This window comes from Thamnophis elegans, chromosome 5 (assembly GCF_009769535.1).
Source record: "Thamnophis elegans isolate rThaEle1 chromosome 5, rThaEle1.pri, whole genome shotgun sequence".
NCBI lineage: Eukaryota > Metazoa > Chordata > Lepidosauria > Squamata > Colubridae > Thamnophis > Thamnophis elegans.
This window is the reverse complement of record NC_045545.1, coordinates 36,709,267-36,724,627: the sequence shown is the minus strand read 5'-3', so window position 1 is coordinate 36,724,627 and position 15,361 is coordinate 36,709,267. Positions and strand designations below refer to the sequence as shown.

Sequence of the window (15,361 nt, the reverse complement as noted above, 5' to 3'; positions counted from 1 at the left end):
TTTGGACAGTGCTGGCTCTTCAGCTTTTAAACGGAGATGAGCACCGCCCCCTAGAGTCGGGAACTATTAGCACATATGTCTGAGGGGAATCTTTACCTACCTACACATTACCATACTACTATATTTGACCAAACACCCCTTTAAAGGATCTTCACAACCTTGATAGCACCGCTATCATCTTGAATGGCAGACAGAGGATTTTTTCCCCCAGAATTGGAGAATAATTCATTTGTCAGCATTCTATCTATCTCCAGTACAAACTGTGCAATTTTTTTCCTTGTTTTTAGTGGGCTAATCCTAACTGTAAAAATGGATGCTTTGCGGAAACCCAAAATAGAAAAATCACATTTTAATTTCCTTGAATGCAACTGGTTGATTTATTGAATCATTTCAAATATTGACTTGTGCTTTGAATGGTTCTACTTCAGAGATGGGTTCCAGCAGGCACTACTGCTGTGTGCTGATGCATGCTGTGTGTGCATGCACAGTGCAATTAGTTCTGTGCATGCCCAGAACTGAAAAACAAGATGGTGACACTGGGGAACCAGTTCGGGGGCGTGGCAGGCCTGGGTCGCTGCCAGTTCCAGCGATCCAGGCCGCCAAACCACTACCGATTTGGCCAAACCAGTTCAAACCAGTAGGAATCAACCATTGGTATACATCCATGGTTGGGCCCCTCATTATTTCCTATTTAAATAAATTTTAAGTTTTCCAGAATTGTTTAGAAACTTAGGTTGTACAACCACTAAAACATATTAGAAATGTCAGCACATTATCACATAAGGCAAGATAAGCGTTATGGGCAATTTTTCAAGTTGTTAAAACAAAGTTATAAAATTAATTCACACATTACAGAAGTACCAGAAACATAATCCAGATCAGTATCAGGGGCTCAGTAAAGCTGAAGGCTGTCAAATGCTCAGAACTGGTATCTTTGGATAGATTTCCTAGTTGTTTCATTAACACTTTCACTTTCTCAAATCTGTTAATATTTATTAAGGGAAAGTAATAAAGAAAAGTCCAGTCCAAAGTCCAGTCTGAATTGTAGAGGCAACAGCCAACACTTTTCGACAATCATGAGCCAGACATCGGCCACAGCTGAGCCACTTAATGACAAGCCTGAAGAAAAGAGTTTTGCCTTTGGAGTTCCTGACATCATTGTGGTCGTCATTTATTTCATCTTTGTCCTAGCTGTAGGAATATGGGTAAGTGCCATAAATGGCCATTTTGGCAATTAGGGAAGCTCGCTCTGTCTATCTGTCTGTCTGCATGTCTGTCTGCCTATCTGTGTCTTTTAGGTGGCCAATATAATGGCCCTGCAGAAAGTCACAGGCTTCTTGTTTCTGGTTTTGTTTTATTTTGTGTTTGTTTTGCCTGATAGCTGCATTAAGGTTGATACACAACTTTAACTAAGGTTGATGCTTCCTAACACAAACCTTAGCTTGAAAATAAATCATTTTCTTTGCAAAAGGGAGACTTCTTATTTATGTTATTTATCGCACAGACAACTGTTTAGTTTCGCAGGTGAATGTATGCACCTTCCTCCTGATACCACAGGTACGAAAGATAGTGGAATGTTCTCCACAGCATTCTTTATTTTCACTGTTGCTCTACAACATTGCTTATAGAAGCAATTGCAGTACTAACAGTATGTTTCAGAAGAGTTGCTGACAAGTAGAAGTTGCCTTACACCAGATCAGCCCATTAATTCATTTAGCCTATTGCTGACAATTACTAACAATAGTTCCCAAAGGTTTGGGGCCAGGGGTTATCAACCCTTATCTGGAAATGCTGGGCAATTGAACCTGAGGGCTTCTGGAGGCAAAGGAGATACTCTCTCATTGAAAGACTGTCCTTAGGTCTTTTCCGAATCCATCACTCCAACTTTCTGCTTTCAGAGAGTGTCAGCAGCCATGTCTGCCTCTTTCATACCCAACATGTGATAAATCCAAACCTCCTCTCTGTAATTTTGCATTTAATATACAAACCTCGAAGTGTTTGGATCTATCACAATCCATCTACACTAACTTAGTGGTGGATGTATTTATTCCTTACATGACGAATGTATTGTGTTCCAGTCTTGAAGATAGTATCGGCCTCAAGTTCACTGTGTTCTGGCATAAAACCTTGAATGCCAGTGTCCCAAGTAGGGAATAAGTATTGAAGCATGCCTGCTATGTGTTGCATACAGTTGAGGCAATATAAAAGACTCATAAATAAATCAATAGATCAAGGTTTAAGGAAAAAGGTGGAGCAGGTAAAACAAACATGTGAATTCTGTTCCATATATTTCTCTGCACTTCTTCCTTGTAGAGAATTTCAGCCAGGAATATTTTCCTATCTTTCTTTCTCCTTGTGCTGTCTATACCCCTTTGAAAAGCTTCTTTGTAGAAGGAAGGAGAAGCCACCAAGCTGTGTACAATACTGTCTCACATTCCATTTTTTCAATCCCCAGAACCCTTTTGTCTTTAGTACCAAAGTGCACTTAACAGGGGTTTTAAAAACTAAAAATTCCAGCTCCAAAGAGGATAAAAACAAAATCTCAATTGTGACACATGTGGAACATTACCTTAGCCAGAGGAGTCAACAGTGAGATCAAAAGAGCTATGCAGTTGTGGTTGCACATAAAAAAGCAGTGGGGTTTTTATCCCATACTTTCATATACCATCTTGATATTTTTGATTCACCTCCATCCACTGGTGTCTGAAACCTGGCTCACCTATGTTTAAATGTAGCCAGTGCCAACCACATTGGTCTAGGCCCACAACCTAGACACTTTTAGAGGTCTGAAAGGAGAAGAGGTGGAATAAATCTCTTATTCCATTAAATACTTCTTCCTTTCTTAGAAGTAATTTTATTAGAAGAAGATTTTGCATAGGTTTAAAAAATCCAGAAACAAAAAGAAAAAGTTGGAAAAAAGAAGGTTAAAAGAATACAAAAAGGAGATAAGAAAATAAAAGGCAAAATAAAAATATCTAAAGAAATGAGTTGCAATCTTCTTTGAAGGAGTTATAAGCATGATTATCATATTCACCCACCCAAATTATGTATTATAGTTCCCTTTTGTAATAGTATGTGGGAATGATCTTGGAAAACCAGAGATGCTGTCTAGGGAACAATCAGATAAGAAGAAGCAGAGCCCACAGCTGCATAGTGGGCAAAGCAAGAGACTCAGGATGGACCCTCAGACTTAAAAGGTGACCATGGGTGAATTATCTTTTCAGATTTGCAAGATCCTGTTAATGTAGTTTACAATAAAGTGAAATTAGCTTACCTGGCCATGTTTCCTGTCTAATCTACCTGGTAAAGCTGTCACCTTCTTTTCTTAATCAAACATTTAAATAAATAAGTTCTAAAGTCATCAGTTCATATTTTAGCCATTTTTAGGAAAAAGTCCACACAAAGGAGTTCAAGTCATTTATAAAAGAAATTGTAGTTCCCTCCTTCTTTGGTGAATGTCATATCATTCAATTTTCTTAAAATCCAAGCCAGTGTTTTCCTTATTTCAGTATTTTTTTTCTTTTTCATTCCTTTTTTTTTTAGTCTTCTCTTCGGGCCAGTCGAGGAACAGTTGGAGGCTATTTTTTGGCTGGAAGATCCATGACATGGTGGCCTGTGAGTATAAATACTTTATTAGTTATATTTATGCTTGAAAATATCACAACTCTGATTTTAGATAGATGCCCATCATGTGACATCTGAGAGACACAGAAAACTAATGCTGTTAGAAAAGAAAACTAATGTTCATGGCTATTTGGATTTTTGCAATCTGGATTCTATTTCCTTCCATTCCATTCCGTTCCATTCTAATTTATATGCCACCTATCTCCTCAGTAAAGTGACTCTTTGGCAGCTCTAACTTTAAATGCAAGAGATGGAGAAACGATAAAAGGCAGTCTTCCTACATATAACTATCAATATACTTCTAGTTTCGATACATCTAAATGGTAACAAAATAGAACTAAACCAAAACAGAACAACTTCCTGCATCAAACTGATCAGATGCATAGACTACCTTTTTTTTTCTTTCAAAATTCAGATTCTGTCTTTAGAATAAACTAGATAACCCTGTGATCTCTTAGGTCATCCTTGGAGAGGAATGTAGTGTAACTTGATGTAACCAGAAAAAAAACCATTAAATTTTAGACTGATCATATCCATACACCCTGTTCTGCCCCGGGCAATGAGGTTCTGCTCGGGCAGCCAGTTAACTCCACGCTTGGGAATAACTTTCAGATCAAGTTTATTGTCAGGAATCCTTAATAGCAAAACTTACAGTTCAGTGTTAAGATTCTTCTGACTTTCCCTGATCTGTCCCATCACGTAGTGTAAAAAGACATTAATTCCTCTAACCCATGCCCCTGGTGCAAAGCTGCTTCTGGTAGTGCTGATAGCGATTCAGTGAGTGCGCAGTAATAAAACAATTTCCCAGGCAAAATACCCCACTGCCCAATCAGGGAGCACAGATGTGGTCACATGTTATGGGACTACATTTCCCATAAGGTAGTTACATTTCCCATGAGATAGTTGCTTAAAGGAGACAGCTTCTAATTCTTAATTGGCTATATACTGTTGGGACAGCACACACCCCAATACTGTATGATCATCTAAGAAGAGTATATATCTTAAATGGAAAAATAATTGTAGTAGCAAGCAAAATTTAGTAAGTCAATATTTACTTACGTAAACAGGTAAACAGAATGACCCACAGGTAGGCAAAACAGCAGTGGAGCAGGAGCAACTTTTGACTTCCAGCTGACTTCTGCATTGCTTGTGGGAAGTTGACAGAGAGCATTGGCAATCATGATCATGTGACAATGGGGTCATTGCAATACACCTTGAAAGGAAAATGGTGTCCCTAGCAGCCCTGAAAACATTATGCAGTCAGTCAAGTGTCTTCTCCATTGTGTGCCTACTTACTCTCTTGTTATCCTTTCTTTTCCAATGAATGCAAATATGAATGTCAATTGTCTTCTTGCTAATTATCCCGGAGCTGGGGTGAACATTTCAAAGAATGGGGGAATGGAGGAATGGAGGAAAGCAAAGTACAATCACAGTAATTTCCAACTTGATCATAGAATAACAGAGTTGGAAGGACCTTGGAGGTCTTCTAGTCCATCCTCCTGCTTCGGCAGGAAACCCTACACCACTTCAGACAAATGGTTATACAATATCTTCTTAGTGTTGGAGCATTCACAACTTCTGGAAGCAAGTTGTTCCACTGAGTATTGTTCTAACTGTCAGGAAATTTCTCCTTAGTTCTAAGTTACTTCTCTCCTTGATTAGTTTCCACCCATTGGTTCTTGTCCTGCCCTCAGGTGCTTTGGAGAATAGTTTGACTCTCTCTTCTTTGTGGCAGCCTCTGAGAAATTGGAATCTGGAAACTGCTATCATGTCTCCACTACTCCTTATTTTCATTAAACCAGACATATCCAGTTCCTGCAACCATTCTTCCTATGTTTTAGCCTCCAGTCTCCTAATCATATTTGTTGCTCTTCTTTGCACTCTTTGTAGAGTCTCAACATCTTTTTGACTGCTTCAAGGTCAGCAAGGAATAGCTGAAGGAGGAAGGAGACAACTCAAGGCTGCTGTCATAATGGCTGACTATCCAACCCTGGGTAGTACTATCCTGCTGCTAACTACCTCCCCTTTAAGACTAGAGCATGTAGTGGAACACTATAGAGACCCCCCCCAAAAAAAAAATTCACTCCAATAAATATTACATCATTTGTCAACCACTTGATCCCCCAGACATTAACTGACCCTCTTTTGATCCCACCTGACATTTATTGACCCCTTGGATGATTCCATTGATCTTTGGGTATCAATATTGACCACTATGGGGAAGCCTTTTTTTTTCTTTAATCCCTTAATTTGGGGTGGAGCCATGGCAACTGAATGGAGCTGAGCATTTGCTGGTTGGATGCCTTGCCTGATGCCTGCATGGAGTTTGTAGCAGATATTTTCTCTTTGCGCCCTGATAGAGAGACATCTGTTTAGGATTAAATTCTCAATCTTCCTAGTGGGAGGCAAGCATGTCACCTCTAGACCACTGCACTGCTCGGTGGGGAACGCTATGTTACACTAGCTGCTTTGGGAAAACCCTATGTTACACTAATTCAAAAAAAAGAAGTAAAAAAGAGAGTAGACTTAGATATTAGCAGCTATAGTAAATATGCAATAAGGGACATTCAACTCTGCAAATCATAGCCTTGCTGCAGTCTGGAATGTCCACTGGTGTTGATATGGGCTGCCTAAAGTGCAAGACATTTAAGGCTTCAATCACACAGTTGTTGTTACCATCTTGACCTTTTATAGCACTCCATAGATACTTCTGGTGGCCAAATAATTAGTATGCTAAGCACTAGGAGGAGGGGGGGGCAATCAACTATACAATAGGCTACTCAGGTAGCCTATTTAAAATACAATGAGACCAAGGAAAGCAATAAAAAACTTTATCTCAAGCAGCATATTTCTGGCAACCAACTGAGGATTTAAATAGCTAAACTTCATATTTGTACACAAACCAATGTACAATGCCACCTGGAATTTATGAAATATTATTGGGTCTTAAAATATGATCACCATGGCTTTGAAAAGAGAATGGGGATAAGGGAAAACCTAGCATAGTCACAAGGGAATAATAGAGATTTTCAAGATTTTTCTTTTAAAATAAAAATAAAAATCCCTCAGGTTCAGAAGAGCTATTATTCTCTTAGCTGAAACTATGGCAAAAATAGGTCCCCCCCCCCTTACTGTCTAATAACTTCTTCATTTATTGAGCAACTTTGTAAAGATTGTAGCTTTCTGTGCTAAACCACTTGGATTTAAATCTCCAAAATGATTCACTGGAAAGGCATAAACTTTTTGAAGGACACATTTTCTTTGAAACAAAAAGGTAATATAATAGTAATTTAAAGGCCCAGAGAAATAAGTGTCAGTGGGATGAATATCTTTTTCACCCTCCCTCAATAATACAATGCTGTAGATCTTTTGAGAGTTTAACTGCAAGCTGAATGTGGCATTGAACTTCAACTTTGGGTTATATGAACTGTAAATTCTATAGACAATGTTTCCCTCCTACCTTTAATAGACACACAAATACACACATATATAAAGGTTTGGTGTGCTTTGTGCCCCAGTGATATTTAACCTATTGTTCACCTACAGTAATATTGTAGGAAATTTAAAAAGCTTAGAGGAAGCCAGTTGCACCCAACAACTTCCTTACTAGGTTAAATATCTTGAGAGAAAAGGCAAATTTCATGAGAATTGAGTCCCAGAAGAGATATGTTGATTTGTTTTTATGAAGACTCCATATTGATTTTTGACCCACTCCCAACTAATTGAGTTCTGCCCTTAAGAAGACCAAATGTTGCTTTGTGTTTTTAATTCTTAAAAAGAAAAGAAAACCCCACTATTCATTATGATGAGATGCTATACCTAAGAAGCAAATTTAGTCATCTAATCTCACAGCCATATTTCTTTTTGTTTGAACAAAGAACTGGACAGATGACACTTAGAAGATTCATTGTAAGCACCAGCATACAATCTGTTAGTTCAAAATATCTGAACTTTCATTTTTAAACAACATCAATCATACCAAGCAACTTCAAGTAGCTTTCAATGCCTATGTAAGCTTGCAATCCTAAGGACACACACATCCCATGCAAGCATGCATATATACAGTACATATAATAAAAATAGCATTTAGAAGATTACATTTTCTCCTTTCAAAGTGAAATCTCTTATGGTCTCTCTGCGATTTCTCACCCATCCACCCCTTTTCTTTTCTGAGAGTTATAATCAATGTTCCCTCTAATTTTTTTTCAGTGTGTGTGGAAAAGTATAGTATTTGAGCAGCACATTTTCATGCCTGAGCACCTGAATTTTTTTCACAGATGTTTCACAGAGCAATTGATTTATAGGATCCGAATTGGAATGAAGAAAAATGGTTTTATCCATGAGTGTGTGTGTGTGTGTGTTTGAGTGAGCGAGGGGTCTGGTAAGGGAACTGCGCCTATTTAGGAAAGAAGGTACATTATTGCAAACATGATCAATCGAAGATAAGCATGGGGACAGAGAGAAAGTGATAAAAGAGTGGAGAGAGGGAAAAAAAGAGGGAAGAGAGACAGAAAGAGACAGAGGACAGAGAAAGTGACAGAAGAGTGGGAAAGAAGGAGAGAGAAAGAGAGACAAAGAGAAAGAGGATGAGAGAGACAGAAAGAGACAAAGAGGAGAGAGAAGGGAGGAGAGAGAAAGTGAAGGAAGAATGGAAAAGAAGAAGAAAGAAAGAGAAGAGAGACAAAGAGAAAGAGGATGAGAGAGACAGAGAGAGAAGAGAGGAAGACGAAAGAGTAAGAGAACATCTCATTTCAACCCTGAGGTGCAAATATTCTCTTTGATTGGTAATTTTATTTGTCCATTTACTATCCAATACTCTCATTTCTCCTTAAGTTCATCAAGAATTCCCTTCTTTTTATTGAATTTATCACAATACCGTGAGAACAACTTTTTCAGCATAGCTTTACAGCTCTTTAAAATATATAGTAATTTAGGTCAGGTTTTCAGAACATTAGTCTATTTATGTCACTAAGTGCAAAGAAACAGATTCAGAAAGTTGGCTTCCCTTTTTGTAATTGCCTGCTTAACTTTTTACCTACATTTTTGATAACTGATATTCACATTGACCCAAGAAGCCCATCGTAGAAAGAAACCCTCCCTATGAACTTTGTTGGGTTTCCATGGAATGAAGTTTGATCTTTTTCTCAACCATACAGTAGCATATTCTTTCTAAGGAGGATATAATCAAGATAGTCCATAATTGCCTCTCAATCTAACAGCGATTGACAATCTCTTTATATTTCAACTCTAACTCTTTCAGTCTTAAAGGTTTGGTGAGGAGAAATCCAAAAATTCTTTTAAAGAGGAAAAAAATGCTTGCACAATTGCACCCATTGAGACATGTATATATACACAACACACAGAGAAACAAGGTGCTAAGTCTGCCCACTAACTAACTAACTATCTCTCTCTCTCTCTCTCTCTCTCTCTCTCTCTCTCTCTCTCTCTCTCTCTCGTTCTCTCGTTCTCTCTCTCTCTCTCTCTCTCTCTTCCCTCACTCTCGCTGACATCCCGGACAGATGAGAGGGACTGCAGAGGGTCTAGGGACTGCAGAGGGTCTAGGGCAGTGAGTCATTCGGTGGGAAAGTTGCCTCTTGGAAGGAATGACCCGGCTTCGCTCCCACTTTCAATCTGCCGCCCAACGACCAAACGGAGAAGCGGAGACAGGAGAGACGAAGCGGGAGTCAAGCCAGGTCATTCCTTCCAAGAGGCACGTTTCCCATTGAATGACTCACTGTCCTAGACTCGAGGAGACCCTCTGCAGTCCTTCTCATCTGGCCGGGATGCCAGCAAGAGTGTTGGGCTGAAGGAAGGAGGGATACACACGCTCTCCCTCTCCCTCACTCCCCCCATCCCCTCTTCCTCCTTCTCCTATTCCCTCCCCCCCTCTCAAATGGCAAATCTGAGCAGCCACTCCTGGGAGCCTGTCCCATGCCTTCTCCCAACCCCCACACCCCTTCTCTCAGCTACTTTCTGGCTTGTGATTGCTGTCTCCAGGCTGGCTCTCCTCTCCTATTATCGTGGAAGGCGTCTCACAAAAACCACTGGGCGGCAGTTGGAAACTGCTGCGCGGTGTTTTGTTGCCATGTGCGTGGCCGCACACCCGCGCAGCTTAGAGGGAACATTGGTTATATTTATTCCTTTGCACTTTGGAGCCCTAAGCAAAGGCTTTCTCACCTTTGGGATAGTTAAAATATTAATACTGGATAAGACTAGAAACCTTTCTCTGAAGCCAGAACTGATAACATCTCAGGTGGGATGTAAAGAGACTGACTGTGCAATATGCATTTGTATCTTAAGGAAATAAAGATGTTCCCTTCCCAAAGACACATATCTTTATTGTGGCAAGATTAAACAGGAGCTGGCAGACATGATCTCAGAACCACTGAACCATATATTTGAAAGATCATGGAGCATTGGACAACTTTCAAGGGACTGCAAGACAGTTGATCTAGTTCCTGTGGGGTGGTAAATGGATCTAGAAAATAACAGGCCAATAAGTCTGACATCAATACCTGGGAAGATCCTGGAAAAGATAATTAAGCAACAACTCTGTAAACACCTAGATATAAGTAAAGTTATTACTAGAAGCCAACATGGGTTTGTCAAAAACAAATCATGGTAGAAAAATCTTATTGCATTCTTTGACAAAGTGGCTAAATTAGTGGACCAGAGAAATGCTATGGACATAGTATACTTAGATGTCAGTAAGGCATTTGACAAAGTAGACCACAACCTACTTCTTGGTGAGATAGAAAAATGTGGGATAGGCAGCACCATCAGGACATGGATTCATAACTAGCTGACCAAACACACTCAACGTATAGTCCTCAATGGAACTACATCTGTATAGAGGGAAATATTCAGTGAGGTCTCCCAAGATTCTGTCTTAGGCCCAGTGGTTCTCAATATCTTCATAAGCAAATTTAGATGAAGGGATAGAAGTGAAATTCAACAAATTTGCAGATGATATCAAGCTGGAGAGAATAACCAACAGTTTACAAGATAGGCTTGAAAGATCTTAACAGACTTGAACCCTGAACCCTATCCAACAAAATGCCATTCAATGTTGAGAAGAGTTAGCTTTTAGGTTAGGTTAGCACTTAGGCAAGAAAACCAAATGCACAGGGACAGAATAGGTGATATGTGGCTTAACAGCAGTAACTGTAAAAGGGATCCATGAATCCTAGTGGAAAACTATGAGACAGCAGTGGGCAGCAGCTGCTAAAAAGTCAATGCAGTTGTAGGTTGCACCAACAGAGGAATAGCGTCAAGTTCACAAGAAGTTCACAGGCTGCTTTTGCTGATCAATGGCTGCTAGCAGTTTGGCAGATCAAATCTTACCAGGTTCAAGGTTCATTCAGCCTGCTATCCTTCCGAGGTCCGTAAAATAAGGACCCAAATTGTTGGGGGCAATATGCTGACTCTTTAAACCACTTAGAGAGGGCTTTAAAGCACTGTGAAGCGGTATGTAAGTCTAAGTTCAATTGCTATTGGTATGATTGAAGGACTTAGCACCACCTATTCAAAGGTATTCCCAGGTTATGTTTATATGCACAGAAATACAATATTGTATTTCTGCTCTCTACTATCACCATCACCAGATGAAAGTGGACAACCGCAATTATTCCCAAAAAACATGGCCTAAATAGGGCAATACTGGATGGAGAAGAGGCTCATGAAGGTAGTTGGGAACCCATATAGGAGTTCATAGGCTAAAATTACCACTTTGATCAGCTTCCGGAAACCCTTTGTTAGACAATGTGGGCCGTGTAGGACTGACATTTCATAGCTAAGGCGCATCTCATCATTTTTCATCAACTGAATGTTATGAGTAGAGTTCTAAGACAGTCTCAGGTAGAGTGCACTGCAGTAGTTTTGTCAGCTAATGATATGGGGATGAGTAACCTTGACTATAGATGTATAAATCATACATGCATGGACAGTGGTTGGTTTGTCGGACAGACAAGAATGGGTCTGATCTGAAAAAAAGAAAGAAGAATCAAATCCCCTTTGAGATGAGCTTCATGGATATGACTGTACATTTTTCTCATGTGACAAAATCAGTTTGCAACTGCCTTGTTGGGCAGGGGTGGGCAAGGGGCCACATGAGAAACTGGAAATGTTGTGTAGGGTTGTAACCAATACACAGAACTGAATTCTGTTCAGTATTAGTTTTATCGTTTTATTAAAAAAAACCCATTAAATTATATTATTTTGATTACAATGAATTAGGCATGCATACATGCATATATGTACATTTTAAAATAGCAGTTGCATTGCATGCATTGACTTACACTTCTTTAAAATAAAAATAAAATAAAAGCAACGCGGGTGTATTGTATACATTAGCATACACTTCTTTACATTTGATTTCTAATTTTCGATGGACCTCACACAGGCTGTACAAGAGAACCAATGGACCAGGTGTTGCCAGAGGACTGTAAAATACCCAGATCTGTTCTTGGGGAATTTTTTTTAAAAAAATTCTCCACCTAGTGTATAGAGCTGGTATTAACTAGAAAATATCTCATCAACGTTTTAACCAGGCTTTATCCTGGTTAATCCAGACAGGGCAGAGAAATGCTATCCACTACTTATAGGCTTCATAAGAAAAGCAACTTGCAAGTAGGAGATAAACAGAACAAATCAGACTTTTCCTTCAATATTTTTTAAAAGAACCTGGCAGGGAAGTTGTAAACTTTAACATTGCAAATTATTTATAATTAGTAGCCTCATTTAAGTGACACAGTTTATCACCTTGGCACATGATTATCTCATCCTATTTCTATTTAATTAAACTATGCTTCTGTCAAAAACTGGGATCTCCTATCTGCTGTCTTACACATTTATACCTTGATTATTGCTACTGCAACTTATAAATACTAGTTAAAGTAAATACCAAGGTGTTTCCTGATTCTTGTCACCTACAATATACAATATACATTCTGTATATTTTAACTACAGCTACTATTAACATACATCCTTTTGTACTGCTATTTAAACTATGCACTCTACTACTTGTCAAGGAAGCTTTGTCTTTCACAGAAGCATCAACTGAAGTTTCAACCACCCTGATTAAATATTTGCCCAAAGATCTATTTTCATGCAACAGTTACTATAGCACTTTCAGATCCACAAATATTTTGGCTTGAGAAGTTCCTGCTTCTTATGGGACCACCCAGAAGTTTATGGAGCAGCTAGCTATCATGATAGGGTCCCTTGGGTCTTTGGTGAATGGGGCCAACGTTATATACAGAAATGGAGGCAGGAAAGCAAAGAAACCCATCGTGCAAAAGCTGAGAGCAAGTTTTTATCCCCCTCTGTGAGGTTTGGTCTGGCCTGAGTTTTTGGTAATACTGAAACCCTGGGTCCAAGATTTGATAAATTCTCAAATGGCTTCAGCAAGGCCAATTCTTCCTGTTCAGATCTTCAGTGACTTCAAAAGTATATTCCCTGGTTTTCTTGCTAATCATGTAGCTTGCCCATTCACTGTTTGTAAAATGATAGATTTTCTATTTCTGTTTCCAAATAATCACACAGCATGTTTTTTCTCAATAGATTTGTGCCATATTTGTCCCAGTATTAGTTAATGATGCTATATTATTTTTAAATGTTTGATAGCACCAGACCTTATATATTCTATATTTAAGGAGTCCAACCAGTTTTAAAGTATGTATAAACAGCAGGAAATCCAGAAATACAGTACGGTAGACCATGTGATTGAAGATCTATCCCTTTTAAAAAGGTGCCACAAACAAATAAAAGGGATAGGGCTTCTATTATACAGTTAAGTTCCCATCCCCTCCTCCAAATTCCCCCCAATTGATAATTGAATCATAAATCTGATGAATTGAATGACATATTGATGGAAATCTTGAAAGTCACCTACTGCGCGCGCAACCAAACGAATGGCTGCCAGGCTTTCCTCGCTCTGCAGAAATTCGGCGAAGAAAGCCCTGGAGAGCCTTCGGAATCTGCTGAAAATCCACCTAAAAAGGTCCCCTGGGTGGACTGGAGCCCAGGGAACACGAGAGGACTGAACATCTTGAAGAATTTCCACTATTGGGCGTTCCCGGATGGTGCAATTCTCGGCAGCCTCGGAGTTATTCGCGCTGCTTGGAGAGGAAGATGGCGGCACTGTGCTGCTGACGGCGGCGTTTTTACCTTGTTTTTCGGTGACTGCTAGTTTATCTAGCCGAGGGGTGAGCTTTGGGGGCCCTATTAATCTGACATTACTATTCATCATCATAGCCCCGGAGAGCAGGGATCTATCTGGACTGACCGGGACTGGGCGGATCGGGCGGCTGGCTGTGGTTGCCGCCGCCGTAGCCCTCCTTGGACGCCCCCCCCTTCCCTCCATTTCGCTCGGCTCCCTCGTCATCGTCGTCGCAGCCTCTCCCCTTCGCTCTTTGTGTCTGGGCTTTGTCCTTTGGCAATATCTTTTCTTCTGTTTGCCTTCGCTGCTGCGAAGCCTCCTCCTGTTCCCTTGCCAGCGCCCACCTAATTACAACTCTCAGGACGCCATGGACTGTGTTTTTGCGGTGCATTCGTTTTATGGAAGGAGCGATAGAGGATGGCAGAAATATGGGTGGGGACTTGGCGTTTTAACAACCGACGCACCCGCCCCTCTCTCTCAACCTGTTCCAACCACCCCCAGACTTTGGATCCTCTCAGGCCTATAGGAGAGGGGGAAGACAAGACACTCCCCTGCCTACCATCTACATACCTTCCATGGACCGTTGTTGGCTTTTGTTTTGGGTTACATCCAGACCTGGAGGGGGTGAGACTGCGAAGCTATTGCTTGTTAAAATCTGGCGTTTACACCCTGCCCCCTCCATTTGCAACCACCTCACCCAACACGGACTTTGGACCTTGCCCTCTTTACTGGACCTTGCAGAGGAGAAGGCTAAGAACATTAAGACCTCCTCTCCTATCTTGGCACAAGCCTTGTACGAACTTTGCACGGTTGTGCAATTTTCAACTGGTATGGTGAGTGTATGGGACCTGCATGTGATTGAGTGAATGATCCCACTTTTTATTATCCTATTATTACTGTATTCGATGTGTTTTAATTACTACGTGGGGACTGCTTGGGTGAACAAATGAGTGTGTTTGATTTGGAGGGCCTGTCGAGGAACGCGGGAGCCATAGGGGTGGTTGATGGAACTATGGACATGGGAGTGGGCCGGAGCAATACGGTCTTAACAGGGAGGGGCAGATATGGCGGGGACTTTAGGGCTGGCCATTACCAGGGAAGAAGGGCTCACTACGTTACAGAGATCCCTCCTTCCGACCCTATGAGTCCCACTCCAAGGCAGGATGGCGCGAGTAATCAGGACCCTGGTCTCAGGCTGTTGCTGCTAAATGCCAGGTCTGTAGTTCATAAGGCTCCTCTCGTTCGGGACTTAATTTTAGACGAGAGGGCAGACCTGGCATGTATTACTGAAACCTGGCTGGGCCCGGAGGGAGGAGTCCCCCTCGTAGAGATGTGCCCAGAGGGTTTTCAGGTGCTCCATCAGCCGCGACCTCAGATAAGGGGTGGGGGTGTGGCCATTGTTATCCGAGAGTCTCTAGTACCTCGTAGGATCCCTGCTCCAGAGCTTGTCGGGTGTGAGTCCCTGCTGGTGAAGTTGGACCCCAAGGGTCAAGTGGGCTTGCTGTTAACGTACCTGCCTCCCAACAGCGTTGCAGCAGCCCTCCCCTCGCTCCTCGAGTCGGTAGCTGAGCTGGCAAT

The 15,361-nt window shown here is 40.8% G+C and overlaps 1 protein-coding gene across 1 annotated transcript in view; it reads left to right on the top strand.

Moving 5' to 3' along the window:
• SLC5A9 (solute carrier family 5 member 9) overlaps nucleotides 1–15,361 on the top strand; it is a 64,485-nt gene that overhangs the window by 2,162 nt on the left and 46,962 nt on the right. The window contains 2 exon segments of the mRNA XM_032218843.1: nucleotides 1,001–1,205; nucleotides 3,544–3,615. Of these exon segments, the coding sequence (XP_032074734.1) occupies nucleotides 1,077–1,205; nucleotides 3,544–3,615 (201 nt within the window). The 5' untranslated portion in view covers nucleotides 1,001–1,076.